The sequence below is a fragment of the Octopus bimaculoides genome, chromosome 1 (assembly GCF_001194135.2).
Source record: "Octopus bimaculoides isolate UCB-OBI-ISO-001 chromosome 1, ASM119413v2, whole genome shotgun sequence".
In the NCBI taxonomy this organism is placed as follows: Eukaryota; Metazoa; Mollusca; class Cephalopoda; order Octopoda; family Octopodidae; genus Octopus; species Octopus bimaculoides.
In genome coordinates this window covers 155,035,181-155,058,523 of record NC_068981.1, presented here as the reverse complement: position 1 = coordinate 155,058,523, position 23,343 = coordinate 155,035,181, and the positions used below count along the sequence as shown (strand labels likewise).

Sequence of the window (23,343 nt, the reverse complement as noted above, 5' to 3'; positions counted from 1 at the left end):
TATATATATATATATATTGCATTACTATAACATTATATATTAAGCCATTTATGGGCCACCTGTACACATGCAAGTACACATACACACACACACACAACAATTTACATACAAACACCACACCCATAGACATATGTGCATATACATACACACATTAAAATGTTATTTTAGAATGAGTATGGTTTTGATTATGAAAATTTAAAGGATTCAAAAACACTGCTAACATGGACAAGTCTTCAAAAGGGTTTATAGAATTTAAAATTTTCTACATAAAAAATAAAACAAAAGGCCACATTGATGCTAAAGGAAAAATAAAAAGGTTTGGCTGACCTATCTTTAAAGCAAGTAAATCACTGATTATATCGTTTTTGAATTCTTTCTTGAATAATAGTTTATTTAAATCTTACTCAGAACTACCATCTTTACAAACAATAACATTAAAATATCAATAGTAATTAAGAGTCTCAATGGTGTCAAAAACCTACAGAAAGACATTGATTTGATAGAAACAACACATTCCTTATGAGCCTTATAGCACATCGCAATGTAGATGTACAAGGTAATGCAATACCTAATCAGAATCCATGTGACACATACAAATTATAAGTAACGTTTACTATTACAGGATTATTTTAATGAAATGCTATGACAATTTGCAAACTACTAGCAGGATGGAATCTTGAGAATATTTAGAAAACACCAATTTTGGTCCAGTCAAAAGATACTTGTCCTTAGTTTTTAAATAAAATTCCTCTTCTAGAAAGGCACTTTATAATACCAACTTCACTGATGAAATGGAAGCAATACAACAGTCCTAAATTGCTTCCATGTATCAAATGGACAAATAAAAACATGAAAAAGCAGTGACTAAAATCTGGAAGATCTCAGAGGACTGCACCAAAACATTGGTTCTGAAAGCTGTACAAATCCATAAACTTGATTACACTTCCAAGTGCTAAAAGTTCTGCACTCTCACACCAAAGATTGGAGTTTAAATAAGACCAGCCTTTCTATATTTTCTCTTAAAAATCTAAAGCGTATCAAAACATTCAAACACAGAGACTATTCACTAAACCAATTCATAGCACTAAATGCAGATGCTCTCTACAGCTTCATATACCAGGTACATACACACACAAGACAACACCCCACCATCTATTGTCAGGGGCCAGTAAAAACAAAAAAAAAAATTCTAGTAAATTTAATGTGCTAGGTTCCTGATGTATAGATCCATACCACACTTAATATATAGTCTTCTTTTCCCCAAAGCACACATTAAAAACAGTAAAATACATAGGCTCTCCATAAATAATGTGGTTTTCTTTTACTTTTCAAAATTAAGATAATATTCTTTTTTTACTCTAAAATATACTCTCCTTCATTTTTTACAATGCTCTTCCAAAATTCACTTGTCCATGACGAAAAATACTCCCCCAGTACTGTTCTGACCTCATCTACAGAATTCATATTTTTTCCAGCCAAATGGTTTTGAAGACTGCGGAATAAATGATAATCAGATGAAGTAATATCTGGCGAATATGGTGGGTGGGGCATAGTTCCCCATTCAAATTGCTCCAGCCTTTGGAATGTCATCCTTGCTGTATGTGACCAAGCATTCACTTTTCATCTTGGAACCAAAGATGGTCATTTTACTTCTAGCGCCGACTCAAGCTGCTTACAGTACATGTCCTTTGTTATCATTTGGTCTGGGTTTAAAAGTTCAAGGTGGACTAAACCTTTCATATCCCACCAAACAGATAACACCTTATGTGGGTGAAGAATTTTAGCCTGGGGTGCTGGTGTTCCTCCTTTTCCCACTGTTTTCAGTACTTGTCACCTGTCCACTATTTGGTCCAAAAAAGGTTCATTTGTGAGACATGACAGCAAAGAAGAGCATACATTCAGTCTCTCCATGTGATTAGACTCGGAAAGTTTGTGAGGAACCCACTGATCCAATTTGCTGATTCTTCCAATGACACACAGATGTTGATCAGTGGTTGAACGACCAAATTCAAGCTACTCTGCTAGTTCCTCAACAGTTATGATAGGATTTTGTTCCAAGATTTGCAGGATATCCTCATCAAACTCCACAGATTTTCCAGGACGAGGCTCATCTGCCAGGCTGTAGTTTCTGGTTCTGAATTTCTGGAAGCACCATTGACACTGGCTTACACTTATTGTTCAATCCCCATATACTGCATTAATATTCCCTGCACTTTCTGGTGCGTTAACTTTATTGAACTCATAAAGCAAAATAGGCTGAATATGCACCTTTGTCACTTCCATTATAGCTTTAAAAAAGTAACTGTTAAAATCGAACAGCTCTTCAAAATTTACACTAAGAATAAGGACAAGGTAAAATTACTACTTGCTTTTATAGCAAGTTGATGCAGGTAGTTTATCCTGTCCCCCTCCAACTTTTCATGCAATTGAAAAAGCCACATTATTTATAGGATGACCCAATCCTATGAGTTAGGGAGAAAACTCCTCTTGGTATTTCTAATATTTATCGCCCTTGATACTAAAGATTGAATATTTATAAATCGTTAAAACCTGCTTAGACCAAAAACAACACATACCAGGTCAAATTAAATAGTCTTCAATCTATCTAGTCAATAAATAAGTACTTTGTTTAGCATTAGAGAACAAATGGAATGACAATACATTATTATGTATTTGTATGTCGTAATGCTATGAAATGAGAACTCTAAAAGCTTTGTCTTCCACACCTTTCTTTCAGTCTGAAGGCAAAGAAGTCATTCACACAGCAATCCCTATCACTAAAAAAGAGTAGACCTAATATGTTTAGCCATTGTTGCTATCAAACCACTACCATAAGCAGTCTGCTTGATTAGAGATGATTAATAAATAACAACTGAAAGCATTTATTTAAAAATATAAGCACTAATCAAATTTCATTACAACCTCGTAAACTTAACAATTATCGAAACCAGTAATTGAGTAGTTACTATTCGGCTACAACCTAGCCATCAAATAATTCTTACAACACTTAATGCAAAAATAGCTAAAAAAAAAAATCAAATATAAAACGCGCTTCAAGTGAATTGATTTTTCTCCTAATAAGCACTAATATGTTACATCAACTCTTTTCATCTGGACTATTGCCAGAAATAAAATAAAAAATAAAAAGATAATATTCTACTATAAAATAATTATGTTACAGAAAGGATTTCAAACGTCATTTTCCTAAAATGAGCCAAGTAGCCAGGCTCTTAGATTCATTACTTTGAATGGTATTTTTCTAGACGAGCAAGTCATCAAATATTTAGAGCAAAACCTCTTAATAGCGTTATATTATTCCTAATGCCAACTATATCAAAGTTATCTTGGGGTACATTATCTAATGTGTCCTTTCATTACTTAGGTAGAATGTTATATAGGGGATATTTCTAGCTGGTTGAATGATCACACCGTGGCTTACTTTAGGGTTCAGAGTAAAAATTATTGGTGGAGGCAGTAAAGAATAACATTTGTGATTACACAAGAACTGATATAGGAAACATTACTTCTCAAGTATTCAATAACTAGGAGCTTTAAATGCATTTTCCATCTCTTCATTTAAAATGAAACAGAATGAAAACCATTTACATATTTAAAAAAATCCTAGGCATCATTAAAAGATATTTTCAAATTATTTTGCATTTTGTTGCAGAAAAACAAACTAAATAATATTTACCTTATTTCAAAGAATTATTTCATCAATATTTAAATCTAAGTTTATCAAGCTAACAGGTGGACACCAGAATAAATTGACCATTCCATTTGCAGGGTCCTTAAACAATATTTTACTCTTACTTAGTGAAATAATTCTAATGTTTCTTTGTACAATTTGAGATTAGGTTAGTAATTTAAAAACTCCTCATAACAATGTATTCCACCAGTTATACACTTCACTCACTCACATAAATACATACATACAAGCAAAACACACATGTCATCTGCTTGAGACCAACTGATTAAACATACAATATTTTCAGTAGTTTGTTTGGAGGAAGTGAAATAAGACTGTTGAATAAAGTTAATGATAAACCGTAACAAATATAAAACTGATGTATTTTAGTGACAAATTTATGTTTATAGAAACCGTTCAAAATGTTTCAAGGCTGGTTCCTAAATGAAAATGTTTATAATGACTTGTAATTTAAGGAGTCTAAGAAGAAATTTCTTGTACTTAAATTTTGAAAAGTTGTATGATATATATAAAGATGAAAAATCAAAATTATTGCTCCAAATAGCAATAGAATATTTCTAGTAAGACTGATATTAATGCTGCAATAATAGTTTATCCAAAAACCTGCTGAGTCCTTTGCATAAACTGTCAGAGTACTTAAACAAAGATCTTTATATTTGATCTCCTAAAGATACAATTAATGTTAGAATTTAGCATATCAATAGACTACATCTAAAGCATAAGGGAGGAGAAATTACAATTTCACTTTTAAAACTCACTTCCAACATTCAACTTCACCAAAGCAGGTGTAACAGCCCAATAAATATTTCAGTTTTTGTCAACGTTTAGATGAAAGCAATATTAATTCTTTTAAAAAGTAACTAGATGAAACTAACTTCAGACTTAAAAAAATAGAAAAAAAAAGATGATAAAAATGAATTAAAAACAGTTATTTCAATAGAAGGTATTATTGTGATAAATGCTTCTTTTCAGAGCTATCCATCTTTGTGATTTGAAAATAAAATATTTAATATCAGCTAATACAAAGAAGGGGCGGAAAAAAAAAAAGTAGTGGAATTGTCTAAGTGACTGTACTGCTGTGATAGAAGAACATTTTCAAACAGTAAGAATCTTTGCAGAAGAGAATATATATAAATATGACTGCATTATTTTATTCTTTTTCCAGCTGGTTTTCTTTGTAGTACACTATAATGCTGAAATAAAAGGGCTGCAGTTTTCTGCAGAGCAGGAAATAACTTACCTGAGAAGATACAGGGCTGTCTTTAACTAGCAAGGAAGACACGCAGTTGGGTTGCACAGCATACAAGTGCCACAATGGTAAGATTCTGTTGAGGAGGAACGAGAGGCAACGACTGCAACAACTTTATGAGTGCCTGCTGCATGACAGACAAACAAATATATTAACCCTTCTAAAGCCCTTTACTGCTCTAGTGGGGGACATAAAAAATCCATCCCACTACAGCAGGAATACAGGACAAACAATCAGTGAAGAATTGCAACTTTACCATCTTAAATATTTAATATTTATGTATGCATTTAGTGCATACAAATAATTGAACAATTTTTTTTCTTTTATCTTAGATTTTCTGTAGGTAAGAAAATTGACTAAGATAAAATTAAATTTTATGGCAAGAAATCAACTCAACATAAAAAAAAAATCTCAGAAGAATGCACTTCAAACTCTACAGATTTTTTTCTTTTAAGCTGCAATATACATTCCTTTATCCTTTTACAAATCACCAAAAAAAGGGTTTTTTTTTTTTTTGAGAGAGAATTTATCTTTAATATAAATAGATCTAATATGACAGATCTGTTGATATTACAGATAATGTAGCATAAAACAATCTCCTTTTATTCTGGAAAACACAATGGTAAAGTATAATATATAGTATAGTTAATCATCATTCATAGATTTACTAAACAGATATTGAACCATATTCCAGACACAAAGAATTGATACAAAATAACTTTATGAATTTCTAATCATTAAGTGATTACTGGAACAAATCTTAAGACATTCTTATAACAGCTCAAATCATTTCAATAATTAAAGGAAAATTTTTGAGACTTAAAATAGCATTAAGGGAATTAAATTATGTCTGGAAACCACAGCATGCACAATGCCAGCTTAATGTTATAGAATAAGAGCTGCACACTTCAAATGTTTCATGTAGAAAGCTGTTTCTTGCAATGAAATTTTCAGGGTTAAACGCCATGATGGTAAGTTAAGTTGCATGGTAAAAGGACAAGGGTCAAACAACGACAGTATCAGACTTATTAACAAATGAACATCCATTACCATGAGAGTGATACCACTCACTTGGTTAATGTTTTTAGATTTCTTTGTCAATTTTCAACAGATAAATCTTATTTTAGTTGAGATGAAAATACCAAATAAGGTCAAATCCTTTTAAACAAATAGCAAACAAAGGTCACAATAAATAACTAAAAAAATGGCTATGAAAACATTGAAATTATAAAAATTGATAACGTCATCCTAGTCATGCATAGCCAATAAAACAAGCACTATTTAATACCTGTTTTAGTTAATACCTATAATAGTATTTGAATTTATTTACACTGCCAGAACTCTGAATTTGCATGCATTATCCTGTTTTCAAAAATCTACATTAATATAAAATGTGAAATTCAGTTAAGCACAATGGAAAAGCCCTGCCAAATCCTCCATTTCTTGTAACCTGAATGCTTATTACTTTCATTTGTTCCATAACCAAATATTTCAAGTAATTATATTAATTTTAAATGGAATATGTAAGAAAGCAATGTGGTGTTGTTCGAAGCATTCCCCAAACTATAATAGGACTATCTTTAATATTTCAGATGCATACTCATTTGTTATCAACAATTTATTTTGTTAGAGTTGTAGTTGAAATACAAATCAAATGAAATCAATAACTCAATGGCCAAATTAAAATTTCATTTTTTGGTTGTCATATCCACACTAATAATCAACTATAATAACATAAAAGTAACAAGGCAAAAACAGAAAATTACAGACAAAACAAGGTGTTTAAAAATATAAGGATAAGGAAAGGACTATTAAAAATAAGTATGCACAAAATATTTTATAAAATTGGATACCATGCATACTCAGTTCTTTTCCCCTCATACTATTAAACATCTTATTTTGTTGATAATTTTCTATTTTTCATTGTTCCACAGCTTTCTATTATTTATTTACCTGCAGAAACAGGAAATTTTAATCAAAATGTCTAGTTGCTACACAAAAGTATGTTATGAGACAACATCATGGTTTTGTGCTCATATGTAAATTAAATACAAACACACAGACATAAATTTTATGTTCATTTTCCCAAGTTGGTTGAGTCTCATAATGCTTCGCCATTCAAAAGATCTTTTGCATCTGGAACACACAGTAATAGAGAAAAACTAGACAACTCTGTTGCTCTGTATATCAGCTATTTTGTGTATGTGTGTGTGGTTTGTACAACTGCATATCCTTTGTATGAGTATTGCATTAATCTACACAATATTTTCAAGAGACACTTGCAAAAATTACTGGATAAAGGACAATTACCTGTTCCAATTATCAAAGTCAATCCCTTCCATGTAATACAATAATGTTTTTTTTTTTTTTTTTCCAGAAATCACTTCATAAAGAGAGTAATTTATTTGTCAAGTCAATAATAACAGATTGATAGCATCTTCATACATCATAGAATAGTATAAGACTTCAAAATCTACCAACCAACAACGGTTATTACACCAATACATTAAGCTATTTATTTCTATTATTACTGCTTATTCATAAAACTTCACAAGGACCTACAATAAATATAGCTATCTCATTTTAAATAGCTGATATGAAAAAAAAAAAAAAAATTAAATGACAAATTTTATTTTTACCCAACTGATTTCCAGTTTTTTTGTTTTTTTTTTGCAAACTTAACAAAAGTTCTGTTGAAACCAAGATGCAGCTTTAAAAGTTTTTATTTTACAACCAACAAGACCAAATTTCATAAAAAATGAATACCTTAAATACTGTTTATAAAACAGAAATATCTGTAAGTATATATAATGGCATTTTATTGTAATTATTCCAATTTTTAAGGAAGCTAACAACAGGTAGGTCTACTGAAAGAAATTTAACTTTCCTATTCTTAATTTATTACAAGATAATATAACAATTGTTTTAACATTACAATGGTAAGACTTGATATAATCATGTTCTACTTACTAAATGGAAATGCTAATAACTGGCATTAGCAGCAACAGAAAAATAAGTTATACTTATTATGCAATACTTATTTTTAAAAAAATAATACATCTGACAGATACTTGCCACTAACATAACAAACACAAATGTAGACAATTATAACATTATCAACAAATATCAGACAATGTATTGGTTGTTTCTTTTACTCAAAGCTCCAACAATCTGCTGTAGATATGTTAACCAAAGTAAAAAAAAAAAAAATCAGGACATAGAATCTAATGTGTCAATTTCTAATTTGAAGATTAATATTAGTGTTTTATCAAAAGTGAGTAACAGGACATATTCAGCTGATGGCACTATGTGCTAAAATGTAGATTATCTTTACCAAACTGAAATTATTTTCATGCAGAAAGGCCAGTAAAAATGATACAGAATATACCACAAACTTTTCAATCAACTAATGACAGAAAAAAATTGAAAGCAGATACAATTACTAAGTAAACACCCAACATTTAAACAATAATATAGAGGAAGATGATCAAGAGCAGCTATTACGTATCAACGTAATGAATTTAGAATTTCAAATAATTAATTCTTGAAATTCGTTTTTTATATATATTCCTTAATTCTATTTACAGGGTAGCACTGCAATTTTGAAACAGCAGCACCATTGTTCTCATGTCATCATAGTCATTATCATTTGGCCAGAATCATTGAGTATAGTTAAATTTTTGGCCAGCTGAGCCTGTGACTCGATTTCAATTCTTGAATGTTTTAAAACATTTAATTTCCTCCTTTCTTAAGAATCTCAGGATTTATGCCCATGAAGGATAGGAAACAATACCAATGTAATATGGTACCTGAATATTTGAATTTATTAGAATTTTAATGGGTTTAACAAATACAGGCAAGAAATTGAATGAATTACATTGAGCACAAACATGGCCTTGTATTTTGCCAAAAGAAATAATTATCATTCTTGTTACTATGATTAAGTGGCACCACAATATTTATGTGCAAAACCAGCATAAACTTCCTAATGGCACTGTTCAAACTTCATGAGTTAAAATCCTTAAGATGATCAACTTTTATGTTTAAATATAGCATGAACTCATTTTGAAACTACTAAAACCTTAAAGTTTCTAATACACATTGAAAATATTTAAATATACCATTTAATTAGAACAAATAGTGAAAAATAAAACAGCACCTATGAGCAACAAATATGAGTTAGATTTGAATGCATGTTTTCTTAAAGTCTATAAACATATACAATTACATATTTTCTATATTGTTCTTGGTATACAGAGTAGCATATAATAAACATTAAAAAAAAAAACATTTTAGGAAAAATAAATGTCTAAATAGAAAATAGAAAAGTATAAGAAATAGAAAACAGAATATTTTCATATAAAAATAAAACAGAATAAAATTTTCAGCAGATTACTTTTATGAGCTTTGGCTATGATTACTAAATAATCCAAATTGATAAATGTTGTGGGACAAACCTAATAAGAATGATACTGTCGTCGGTTTCAGTGGCATAACGACTGAAAAAGAAATCAGTCTTTCAGTGCCACAGATTATTAAATATTGTTGTTGCAAGTCCAGGCACTTGTAGCTGTGCAACCTAAGAGTACTGTAAAGACAAACTCACTGCATTGATAGAACCATAGAAAGAGGGAATCGAGAGGGAAAGAAAATATATTAGAAACTATGCTTTTAAAGAATTGATTAAAAAAAAAAAGGTGTTAAACATATCCATATAGCATTTTTGTTTTCAAATTGAATGCAAGAAGTTGATGTTAATTTTTTTTTTTAAATTAAAAATTGAAATGAAAATAACTAGTCAATGTAAAATCAGTTTGTCTTAAATTAAAACAAATAATCTCATTTTGTGGAATAAGATCTAGCTTGAAAAAAGAAACAATTATTTAAAATACTTTTATAAAATGGTCATACAACCACATCCTACTTATTCCATTCTTAACGCAAACTTTTTAAGTCATATTTTTCAAATATTCCATGACTTACCTTTAGTATAATTACCACTAAAAGCAAACACTAGCTATTTTCTCAGACAGTTACTCAGTCACGCGACCAAACCAGGCAGTAGTAAAACATTTTAGCAACTTTCACTTGTATAATAAACTCTCATTTAGAACAGGCAGTCATTTTCAGTTGTCTTTTTTTAACCCTCTCATTACCTTATTTGTCATTGACATACACTATGTATTTCAATTTGAAAATAATCAGGAATTTTTAGTAATTAAATAAAATAACTTTTCACCATGAAGCAAAGCTCATATAAGATTATGGTGAAAGGTACAAAATTAAATGTGAACATGCTAACATTGGCAGTTTTACTTTATAGAACCAAAAGCTGTTTTAAAATTAAAATTATCTACCTGTGTGTATATATGTTTATATTTCTTCTTGTTCTTCAGTTACTGAAAGTCCTTAATTTTCATTCTTATACAACAAAATACTTTCAGCATGCAAAGGTTATGTAACTTAACATTTGAATGAAGATTAGTAGTTTTTTTTAACTCAAGCCCTGGATACTCCTTGAATTATATTTTTAGTTTTACTTGGACTTTTACTATAAAAATAACTGAATTCATTTACTCAAACATTCAAGGTGCACAACATGCAAAATATTGCCTTGCTACCGTCTATTCTCCCCTCATACTGAACATGGACATTTTCTTAACAGAATTAATTTCTGAAGATCAAGAATGAAAACTGAACATATTTCTATGATCTAATTCTCATGATGTCTCCTAAATTTTGCTAATAAATAAATTACTTTCCTTGATTTACAAAAACACAACACTTAGCTTTAATGAGTGAAATAATTACACTATGTCATCTATCTATGGAAGCTCACATTACACAGAATAAATTCCTTTTTGACATTTCAAAAATTTTTTCTTGCTTTCATAGTTATATTTGGTATAATTTTTTTTCTAAAGTAGTAATAAAGTTTCAAATATATGTGACAAAAGTACTGAAATATAGTTCTCAGTCAACATTAATACCGGAAATTGCAACACAATATGTTCTCTTTCTTATTAATATTAATTGAGAATGTATCTTTATGAAAAAATATTCCTATTTTGATTTACATTACAATACCAGTAACTGGCTTGACTATTCCATATCATATGTAAATTACCAACTTAAATTACAATTAACATTTATTACAACATTAAAAAAAAAACATTTTACCCATTATTATACCCAAAATGCTTTAAAGTATCACCTACCAAGAAAGCTAGTCCACTGATCCATCATTCTGGCAAATCATGGTTGTAATCTTATTAAATAATGAAAGTTAATACTGAATTATATAGAATAAATAGAATAAAATACCTTTCTTTCTTACATTATTAAACCCGTTAAATTATAGAAATTATAGCAACACTGAAAGCCAGAAGAATTCTGAGAAAATGTCAGAAAGCCTACTATTCCTATCAGTATACAAACTTTCACTTGTATATTCTATACATTTAATAAATTAAATGCTTCATATTGGTTTATTATCAACATGAATAAAGAGGAGTATAACAAACAATAAATCTGTCGAATTACATTTTAGCTATTTGAGCTGTAGTCATTTCAGTTCTATTACATTTTAATAGAAAAAAGCCACGCAAGCAGGCGTTGTCTAGCAAATATCAGGTCAGACAGCACAGCAGCACCAAGGTGTAAACAGCAAAACTAACAGCATCACTAACAACAATTAGACATGCTTCTTACCAAAGTTAGAGATGTTGTAACCTACCAAACAGCTAGAGAATAAATAATCTAAATCTATTCATTTATAGTATTAAAAAAAGCATGTATTGAAACAAGCCAATTAAACCAGTTGAACAAACAACAACAACAATGTAAAAAATCTTTAAAAAATACAAACATCTGAGTTACTAGGATGTAATATCAATTTAATGTTTAACAAGGAGTCTACTGGAACAAGAGAATTTAACACTAATTTACAGATATAAAAGAACATAAAATTAACACTACTTTTACAGTAGTGATAATTTAATATTCTATAATTATAACACTCCTGTCTTAGACAATAACAAAAGACACCAAGTTAATTTTATTCAAGATGTAGTGTTAACACAAGTGTGTGAAGGTAATTGCTAATGATGACCAAAATAAAGGAGACTAATAGAATATGAGTAAAAGATAAACATAAAGGCTGTAATGTATTAGTTTAGGGATGTCTTTAAAAGAGAAAATAATTATATTCAAATTCATCAGAACTGATTACATTTTTGAAAAGTAGATAGGACAGTCAAACTATATGTGCAAGAATCTATACACATTTGAAACCAGTGTTGATACACTGATTCAGTGGAACCACTTCATATTTGTAATCACATAACAGTTCTTTAAAATTTTCTTTCTATTCCTTTACACCTATGCCAACCCCCTATACAAACATGTAGAACATAAAATTGTTTTGTTTTCAGTTTTTCATAACTGTTTACTTAAGCTGTAAAGCAAAATTGACTAATGGTGAAATATTTTGCAAATTTAAGCAATTATAAAAGAAAACCTTAATTAGTCTAAGCTTTGAAAATTTTTTTTTAAAAACTGAACTTTCAATCTTTCAAATAGAGAATCTTTGATCAAAAAATTTTTCTTTTTAAATTCATTCAACTATTATAACTAATTTAATCACCATTTTTAGAAACTAAGTTTTAGGCCTTACTTTTTAAAACTACAAATATAATTTGTTACAAAATATATAATAAACAGATTAAACAAACATCAACAGCAAGTCAATCGTATCAGAAGTATTAAGTTGCTATTGAGTTAAAAAAAAAAAAGCCAAGAATAAAATTCCTAAATGAAATATAGTGTTTTTCAGTAACTATACCTAAATAATCTGATCAAAATTACAAGTCAAATAGTTAACTAGAGAATTAGCAGTACCTTAAGGCACTATCTTACTGAGCATAAACTTTTTTGTAATTTAAATAATCTTAACACACAAAATGACACAAACATTCACAAATATTTCATGCAGATAATGCATCTTCTTTTAGCAGACCCAAGCATTGTAGATAAATATTGTTTCCTGAAACAAACTTTATTGAAAACATTTAAAAGAAAATATTTTATTTATACAAAAAAAAAATTTAAAAAAATTAAAAATTCCATTACAAGAAATCACCAATAAAAATTCCAAAGAATGATCAGAGGAATATTTTACAATTATTTCTATTAAAAAACATGAAAAAATCCAATTAACTAATTACAAAATAAACACTAAATATTAATCTAGTATAGACTACAAACCAACAGATAGGAGATATAAAGAATTTTTTGACAGAGTTGGTCTTAAATCTCAACAAAAAAGTAATTATTGGCAAAAGATAGTATTCCTCAATATTTTAAACATTGAGATATGGGAACTTAAAAATAAAATAATACGAATGTAATTCTAAGTCAAACCAGAAATTACAGTTGCATAATTAGAGCAAATTTTGTAGTGATGGTAAGCTTCGTTTATTTTAATATTTCTTAACATTTGCTAATGGTAATTATAAGAGAGAAAATTAAAACAAAGTTAATAGTTTTTAAATATATCTATATAATTGAGAACACATGAAAAAAGTACAACTGTTTTGTTTTACATTTTCATCAGATAGAAAAAATATAAGACTAACTACTATAAATAACTAAATTACTGCTTTTATAAATAAGCATTACATTTAACTGTTTACTCATACTAGTGAATGACTTGTAGCTACTATATAATATATGTAAATATATTCCAATGTAGAGAAAGTTATACTAAGTTTGTAGTTTACACATAAAATAAAACCTGTTTAAGAATTAAGAACTTTGAACTTTAAAACCCGAAATTTCATGAAAAAGTAATAAAATTTTCAGGAGTCAAGAGAGATTCAACACAAGGAAACAATATCCAACATTTTAACTTACCGATTATGATCTGGACCTATCATAGAATATTTATAATCAGCTTGTATTTTATTTTGCTGCAGAAATTGATGGAGTCTGCTTTTAGCATTTTCCAGTGTCCAGTTGCCGTGAATACTAGCATTCAAGTCAAGATCTTCTGACTGAAGAAATAAAATCAGAATAGTAATGAGAAATCTAATACCTTAATTATATCTAACATATGTAAATTAAGTTTATTATTAGTAGTGTCATGTCACCGAAAACTGAGATTGAGTTCATTTGTGCTATATTCCATGCAAAAAGATCTACTAGTTCCATCACAGATTCCAGCTAACTGCAATGTGCCCATCTTTAGAAAAAGATATTGCAAATATCAACAATCTAAACTTGTCCAATATCATTATGAGCAAATAAAAAAAGATTCTTTACGTGGTTGCTCAACCTGCTAGATCTCACTTTACTGTCTTAAAAACAGGAAGGACATATTAGACAACATTGTTCTATAGTCAATATGCTTGAGCAGAGGGGGGGGGGGAAAGTGATATTCACACTTAGAAAGGCTTTTGATCAGAGTTAATCTGGTTCTAAATAACAACGAGTATCAGCTTGTGCAACTAGCGCCGTGTCAGTATATAACCTCCTAAATATTTAGTTTCTGACATCTCTAAAATAACATTAAAATTCTAATTTTTATAAAAGGCTTTTAAACCCTTTTCATACCAACCCATCAAAGATAAACCTATAGTTCTATTGTTTCAATTAATTCTGAAATTAACGAAGAACAGAAAAATAACTATCATTATTATGCTGGTATTTGGAACATAAATTAACAGTCCATTTTGAAAGTTTTTAATTTAGATCACTTTTAACGAGGAGTTTGCATCATATAGAACCAGAGGGCAGTCTTAGATGGGTTAGTGTCAAAAAGGTTAAGATGACCTAAATTAAAACTTTCTGTTAAAATCTAAGTTACAAAAAACCAACTTAATAATGGCAAAATTATTTAATTTTTTACTAAGAGTTAATTGAAACAAAAGTGTATTTAAACAGAAATATGGTAACAAAAGATATCATAACATTTAGTTCTTGCTTCATTGCTACAGGACTACTATAAAATGAAATAGTTATCTATCAATGATCCATTCTTCTTTGCCAAGCATTATTGGAAGTTCTTGTACATGGAAATATTTTCTTCCTATTAATTATAATAAATAACCACATTAAAAGCTACTTTCAAGTTATTATGTCGATATGAATATGATCTATGTCTTCCATTTTATTCAAATACAAAAGGAAACAAAGCCCACACAACATTTGCATCTTTTTTTTTTTTTTTAGGCTTGGTCAGAGAAGATAGGATAAAACCCACAGCATTTTTAGGGCTACCAATGCTGACTGTGCTGAATTCTTAAAACAGTCAAACCTGCTAAAGGCACCCAAAGGTCAGACAGTGGTACTAACAGGATTTATCCTTCAGATATATTTCCACAGTTTCCATCTACCAAATTTCACTCACAAGGATTGATCAGCCCAAGGCTATGGTAGAATGTATTTCTATAAGATACAGCATAACAGATTGAACCTGGCACTATGTAGTCGCAAATTTAAACTTCTTAACTCCAAAAAAAAAAAAAGTCTGCACTTGCCCTAAACTTAACAGAGAACAATTATGAAACAAGTCCACCACCACCACCTCTTCACTCAATACTTCAACTAAATATGGTAAATAAATAATGTAGACATTGACAGCAAAAATCAAGAAAAAATGATGAAAAAATAATTACTTCTTCCAATTTCCTTTTTTCTGCAAGTCGGTCCAAATAACTCATTGGTGGGCCCCTTTGATAAGCAGGAATATCTCTGTTAGCGTCTAATCCAGGGAAAGCTATCAAGAAAGAAGATATTTGTTTAAAGTAAATTCTTCATTAACAAACTGTTTTTTCTAAAAGCGAAATGTATAGAAAGAATTAACTTACAGCCACCAGAAGATATTCCAGAATCAGTCATATCATCTGCAGGTGTGTCATTTCCAGACACAGTTTCTGCTGTCCCAGCACCCATGCCAACAGTTAACTGGAAGATAAAAGAATGCAAAAGGGAATAGATAAAACTGTACTTTACTATTACATATTATTTGTGATTCATGGTTTTAGCTAAAAATTCATTTTTAAATGTTTTCTAGTTTATATCATGAATAATGCACATGGCTATTAATTTATCCTACAATAACAATTTTGAAGTGGTGAAATACAAAATAGCAATGCATAATATATTCCAGTTAACAGTTTCTTCATATATATTAAACGGAACTATTTAAAAGCTATTCTGAAGTCGACATGAAGACCTTGCAGTGAAAATTCTTAAATGTTAATCGACATTAATTTATTATTATTTATAAACACATTGGTGTCACATGAAAAACACTCAATCCACTCTGCAAAGTGGTTGGTGTTAGGAAGGGCATCCAGCCATAAAAACTCTGCAAAACAGACACAGTAGCCTAGGGTAGTCTTCTACCTGGCCAGCTCTTGTCAACAGTCCTATTCATGCCTGCATGGAAGATGGATGTTAGTAAACAACCTAATGAATTGTGAAGATACTCTACATATCTAAGAATGCTAACAATAATAGAATATTAATGTAGACTTGACATATTTAAGATGCAAATATTGTTAATTAAAAAAAAAAATTTTTTAAAGTTTTCTAAAAGACTGAAGATATGTACTTACAGTAGGCACTTCTGATTGTTGGACCTGTCCCTGCCGAACTAAGAACTGGACAAAATCCCTAGCAGCATTTGCCTGGGAATCTTTTTTATTTGTTGAATTACCAACACCAATGTAGTCGAAATTATCAACCCGAATCTAAAATGAAAAGAAATAAAAGCATTTAACAAATCATTATTAATATTATTTCAATTTTTAACCCAAATTTTTACATTTTTTACATTCACATTGAAATTATAGGAAAGTATCAAATTGTTTAAAATTATCTAGGAAACACAAGTTAACAATAAAGGATATCGGATGAGCAAGCTAGGACCATTATCTGTTTTATTACAGTAATTATACACAAAGTAATGTTCTGGATTCAGACTAAAAGGTAAAGAACTTGAAGCAGGAAGTAGAACAGGAAAACCCAATTGTGATCAGGAATCATAGTTTACAAATTGTAAATCATAACTCAAACTGCTGCTGCCAGTTTGCAACCGTGTTATATCAGCAACAGGTCAGAGAGCAAGTTGTACAAATGATTAAATGGTTATTGACTTCTGAAAGATAAAACTATGTTAATCATATTTCTATTAATATTTTATGTATGTAGCACTGCCCACAAGTCTAAGAATTGTACTTTAAAAATGGCAACTCTGAAAGAAAATCTGAGAAATATTGATGGAATGGATGGAAGATGAAGACAAGATAAGCAATGTTTTATTAAAAAACACACACATTCTCTCTCTCTTTTACAGTCATTGGACTATAAACATGTTGGGGCACTAACCTGAGTTTAGTTAACCAAATCAAATCCTGGTGCTTATTTTTGCCTGATACTTTATCAGTTTCTTTTTTCTTGAACCACTAAGTTACAAAGACGTGAACAAACTAACACCAGTTGTCAAGTAGAGAGCAACAAACAAGATGCATGCACGCACATACACAGAATAGGATTCTAAACATTTCCCATTTACTGAATTCAATGACAAGGCACTGGTACACTAGGGGCTCAGTAGAAGACATTGGCCCATGACAGCATGCAGTGAGACTGAATCTGAAACCATGTGGTTGCAAAGTTAACCAGAAAGCCATGAGTGAACCTACACATACATATAAAAAGAAGTAAACTTTATTGGAGGATAGTATAGCCACCCCTTCTCGATACCAAACATGAGAACTTCTTTTGTAACTTTTCAAACCCTAAATATCTCCTTCTATGCAGTGCTAAAGAAACTGCCCAAGAATATTTGCAACTCCAACCTCTCTGCCTACATAATGGAGACAATTTTTATGCTGAACTACACTTAACACTGTAAATGATGCAAGTTACAGACTATATATTTATATCAATATAACAGGTAAATTCTAAAACTTGTGAGTTTCTCAAAGTTTTACATGCAAGTCAGATTGCATTGTGGTTGAATTTGAGTTTAAAACAATGATTCAACATGTGTTGATATCTTTATAAAATATTAAATTCAGGAATGATAGTCGAGAAGCTTCTTTAGACCTGAAAGACAACCTCTCTAGTGCAATGCACAATAAAATGGACTCAGTCCATGCTGTTAAGTGAGTGATAACAGAAAGGGTGCTATTTCACTAAAGAAACATGCAAAAATCTGTGTGTATGTATACACACACACATTCTACTAATCATACTAAGCCACGAAAGTATTCAATGTGTACTTATTACATCCTCAGCTCTTTCTATACCTTATATCCTCAATTTCTTCATCTCTTCCTCTACACATAGTACCATGCCACCCAACCTATACATTCTGGATCTCCCCTGCCTCCACATTCATATCCTGCTACCTTTCTTTCTCTAGTCTTCTAAATCATGATGCTCAAATGCAGAGGGGTGGTATTTCAGTCTTGCAAACTTCACTCACCATTCTCTCTATGCTCTAGCATCTCCTTAGTCACCTCTGCAACTCTCTCCACAGCCACCACCTCCTCACAACAACAAATCCATTTCTTCCATCGTACTGTAACTTCTAACAACACCTCACCAAATGTCATCAATTATCTCTTACAATTGAGGAGGTGCTTTCACTCTCTGAGTTACAAGGTGATCTCACTACTATTAGTGCATGAAAAAAAAAAGCACTCTATAAAGTGGTTGGGAAATGAAGCCGAAAAAACACAAGGCTTTAAGGGACTCCTTTAGTTTTGTTGTGGGCAAGACAACCTCTACAATGCTAGTGCCATGAAAAGAATGTATGCAGTGTTAGATGAGCATCCAACCATGGAAACTAAGCCAGAACTGAAACAAGATGTGATCCTCTGACCTGTTGAACTACTGAATCTATGATGTCAGCATGGAGAAGAAAGAAATGATAAATAATAAGACATACACCATCTATCACTGATGACTTTGTTGTTGGTTTGCCAGATGAAAAATGACAGTGACAAGTGTAAGCTAATTTAATGCAAGCATAGAACAAACAAAAATTGAAAAACACATTAACAGCTGTTTCTATTTGCTTAACTTTATGAGGTGCAGGCATAGCTGTTTAGTAACTAAGTTGCTAAACCAATCGAAAGGTTAAAGTTTCATACCACTGAGTGAAACCCAGGGCAGGTGTTTTCTATTGTAGCTCTGAGCTGATCAAAGCCTTGTGAATGCATTTGGTAGACAGAACCTGAAAGAAACCCATCACACAGGAGAGAGAGAGTGTGCTTATATATCCTTGCCTTGCCTTCACATGATAATTGTAAATGAGTAGCACTCTTACGGAAGTGGTGTCATTCATTTCCAATCTTACATAAAAATGTGTCTGGTCATGAGGAAATATCACCTCACATCGGAACAGGTGAAGGTTGGTGATAGGATGGGCATCTGGCAGTAGAAAAATCTACCTCAACAAATTCCACCCAACCCATGCAAGCATAGAAAAGTGCATGTTAAAAAACAACAATAATATGTATCTAAAAAGTTAGATACACTTGAATTTTAATGTAGTCAGTAGAAATTAAGAAAAAAAAGTTTATGCAAGGATTCCGTCCATAAACCCCTAGTTCTTGATTTAAGTGACAATAGACAAAAAAATTTGCTGTATTTTTTCCAGGAAGGAAATTTTCTGATGCATTCAAAAGCAGACTTATCTGTAAAATATTCCTGAAAAACCAACTTAACATAAGATGTCTAAAACTTGATATATCTGTGAAGCAGTATGCAGAGAGCTTTTTTTCTAATCTTAAAATATCTACACTATGAATAGTCGGGGTCGGAGGACTTATGAATTGGAATTTAATTTCAACTATGCTACAATCAATTACAACTTCCCTATTTTAGTGCTTTTTCAGTGTTTCTTCACTTAAAGACAAAGGCACATTGTTATTAACATACAATCATTTACTACAGATGTTCAAAATAGAAGACTGCTCAAAATATCGAGAAGCCAATACCAAAAGAGTATGACAAAATCTGCCAATTACAGGATAAACTCTTGATGCCTACAATTATATATTTTGACAGTGAACCAACCACTAACATACAAGTCGCACCACTGCAACCCATTTATGCAAATCAACATCAATTGCAACTGTTTTCTAAACACCTAAGTTATATACAGTATACATATACAACAAACACACATAAGCATTTCATAATTTTCATCACAGAAAAATTCTTCAGTCTTTGCAGCAAAAAGTATTTTTCTCCAGAACATATGTTCTATCAAAAATTACAAAAGTGAAAGATTTTTATCTTCACAACTCTTTCAGAATAATGCAACCCATAGGCTGTGCACTGCTGCTCTAAGCAGGCACTCAAGGGATTAGCAAGCATACATTTGTAGTAGTAGATATGCTTTCGATGTGAGAAAGAGAGGTGGGGAGGGAGAACAACAACCGAAACACTTTTTGATCATAGGTCTATCCTACCAGTGCTCACCTGAACTGAACAACAGCACAAGCTTTGATAAATGTGTTTTTACCTCAAGCACCCACATACACAAATATGATATGGGCAAACTTTGAGTATCAATGATTTTATAACTGTGGTATATCAATTCAGTTTCCCTACTGTTGATAGAGAATAAACAATGGAAATATAAGTAAACTAAACCTAGAATTAAACTAATTTTTCTTCAGTCATGTAAACTTAAAAGTTTACAAACAGTCTAAGTGAAGAGTACAATGTCAAATGTAAATGAATATGATTGGAAAAGAATTTTGAAAGACATTATAAGTTAAGATGAATCAACCTGGATAGAATCTCTCTATACAGAAAAATCTATCTGATTGGCTAGCTGAAGTTTAGTGTAATAACCAGGCCCATGGAGTTGGAGTCAGAAGCAATTAAGGGGTAGTCAGAATCGGTAAAACTATATCAACTCCAACTCACAATATCTTTATTCTTTAATATAAACCAGTTATAACATATAGGCATACTCAAAGTACAAGCAAATACATATGCTTTATGGGATATGTAAACCCAATCAATTACATAAAGAGTAGTCGGAGGTGCCAATAGTAGAGGAGTCAGAGTCAAAGTTTTTTGTTTCGACTCCACAGCCCTGGTAATAACCCTTTGTTGTCAAGAGAGATAATGGTTTGCTGAACATTTTTCACCTGCCTTATTCTCCCTACAAAATATATTTTTCTAACAACTAACTCCACAGATAATTAGGCACAAACCCATACCTCCCACACCTGCACAAACACACAAAGCAGTTGATTGGAAGAATCATAAGAGAATTCAGCAAAAACGTTGCAGTAATTGTTCCTGATTGTACATTCTAAGTTCAAATATTCCATTTAGCCATCCAAGACATGTACTAGGACTAATTTTATTTTCTCTCTTACTCTAACAGAATCAGCTATGCAGTACTCCAAGAAGGCTGGAAAAGCTACCAGTCAGTGCTTGTTTCTTCCAAGAAATATAGCAGGACTGACCTCTTTTCCCATTTATCATGCTAAAAAAATATTAAGAAGCCATAATATGGTGGATAAAGATAAACCAGTGTGGTGTACAACAAACACATAACACACACAAAAGTAGATACAAAATTAGGATGAGATGCATGTATGTATGTTCATTCATTTAACATCCTTTTTTCTGTTTGTATGGCTTGGACAAGAAGTCAAAGACTTTTAATAGTGAGTTCCTCCAGTTGCCAACCAACCTCTTTTTCAAGTAAAGGATTTCCTCTATTCCACAAGTCCAGAGAGATAAGTCATAATGTTATCACCATCACTTTATCCATGACAACAAGCAAAATATCAACACTCATGCATTTTCACACATACATACAAAGACAATGGGCTAACTAGTTTCCCTGTACCAATTAACTCACAAAGAACTGGCCTAGGGCTTTGGTAATAGACACTCGCCTATGTTCGATGTGCAATGTAGTGGGACTAAACCAAATCCATGTGGTTGCAAAATGAACTGCTTAACCACATGGCCATGTTTGTGTATCTATACAACTATCTTTTGCAGTTTAAAGTTTTTACTATTCCAGATTTATCTAACTTTACATTCATATATGAGTAAACAAACAAGGATCCTTCACATTATGGAAGTTATGTGTTCCTGAAAACCTTTTTGCAAAGAATTCTGTAATGCAAACCTTTTCCCATTGACTTCCATATTACATGAATGTCAATCGGAATGGAATTCCCTGCTATAGTAACATTTTCAGGAATGCATCAATTCTATAACATGTGGGATGCTGATATGCCAAAGAATGGTAAAACATTCAACCTCACTAATTTTATACAATTACACTACTTATTCAAAGAATCTATATCATGGGTTATAAAACCAGATACTTTATTTAGACACAAACTTGCTTTTCAATAACTACTAAATTTAGCTCTTGATCTACCAAATCCACTGGCAACAGTAAAATATGGCATGAAAGCAACCAGAATTAATATCTATGCACAAACTAAATTCCTGGTGCATCTATACTATTGATGGAGTTTTATTTAATATCAATTTAAAAGAGCTCCAAAGAAATTTATATATTTGGTCACCTGCTCTTTTCAGCCAATAACATTATGTATGAGAGAGTGGGAGGGAGTGTGTGTGTGTGTGTGTATGTGTGCGCTCCTGCCATACATCATAAGCTAAGATCTAGTAAGTCTTCTGAAGTTACTTCATGATAAAAATCAATGTTTCACATTCTCCTTCCATCTCATTTACATCATATGAAAACAGTATAAGAAAACTGCTTCTAAAAAATTTGGTTTTCATATCTTTAAAGTAACAGAAATTTGTAGGAAACAAAAGCAGAACCGTGTAAAACTAATTATATAAAAATACACTAACAAGTACATTTGATAATGACAAGAAATCCATGAAACTTAATATATAAATGATTATAACATCAAGAACACAGCTCATCACAAATTTCAAACACGCTCAAGTAATATTGGTTTCAAACTTTGGCACAAGGCTAGCAATTTCAGAGGAGGGGCTAAGTCAATTACACCAACTGTAGTGCTCAACTGGTACTTATTTTATCAACCCTGAAAGGATGAAAGGCTAGTCGACCCCAGTGGAATTAGAATTCAGAACAGATGGATGAAATGCTGCTAAGCATTTTGCCCAATGTGCTAGCAATTCTGCCAGCTTGCCACCTTAACTCCAAGTAATAATGTGTGTGTATGTGTGCGCTCCTGCCCTACATTATAAGATCATTAAAAAAAAAAAATGATCAAAAGCTGAATCATTCAGAAATATCGAAAATAAAAATTATATCATGAATACTTTTTAACATCTAAGTTTGAAATAAAACAAAAAAAAAAAAAAAACTTTTTTTTTT

General features: G+C 31.0%; 1 protein-coding gene across 3 annotated transcripts in view; it reads right to left on the bottom strand.

The window, feature by feature from the left end:
• The window catches only part of LOC106868436 (ATP-dependent RNA helicase A), a 57,741-nt gene that overhangs the window by 20,846 nt on the left and 13,552 nt on the right, over positions 1 to 23,343 (bottom strand). For 2 of the 3 annotated variants that reach the window (XM_014913702.2, XM_014913703.2), the window contains exons 3-6: positions 16,580 to 16,714; positions 15,827 to 15,923; positions 15,635 to 15,735; positions 13,872 to 14,011 (exon numbers count right to left, since the gene is read on the bottom strand). In XM_014913702.2, coding sequence (XP_014769188.1) covers positions 13,872 to 14,011; positions 15,635 to 15,735; positions 15,827 to 15,923; positions 16,580 to 16,714 — 473 coding nt within the window. Of the gene's footprint in view, positions 1 to 4,949; positions 5,086 to 13,871; positions 14,012 to 15,634; positions 15,736 to 15,826; positions 15,924 to 16,579; positions 16,715 to 23,343 lie in introns of those variants that run through there. The other variant, XM_014913704.2, reaches the window with a different exon arrangement.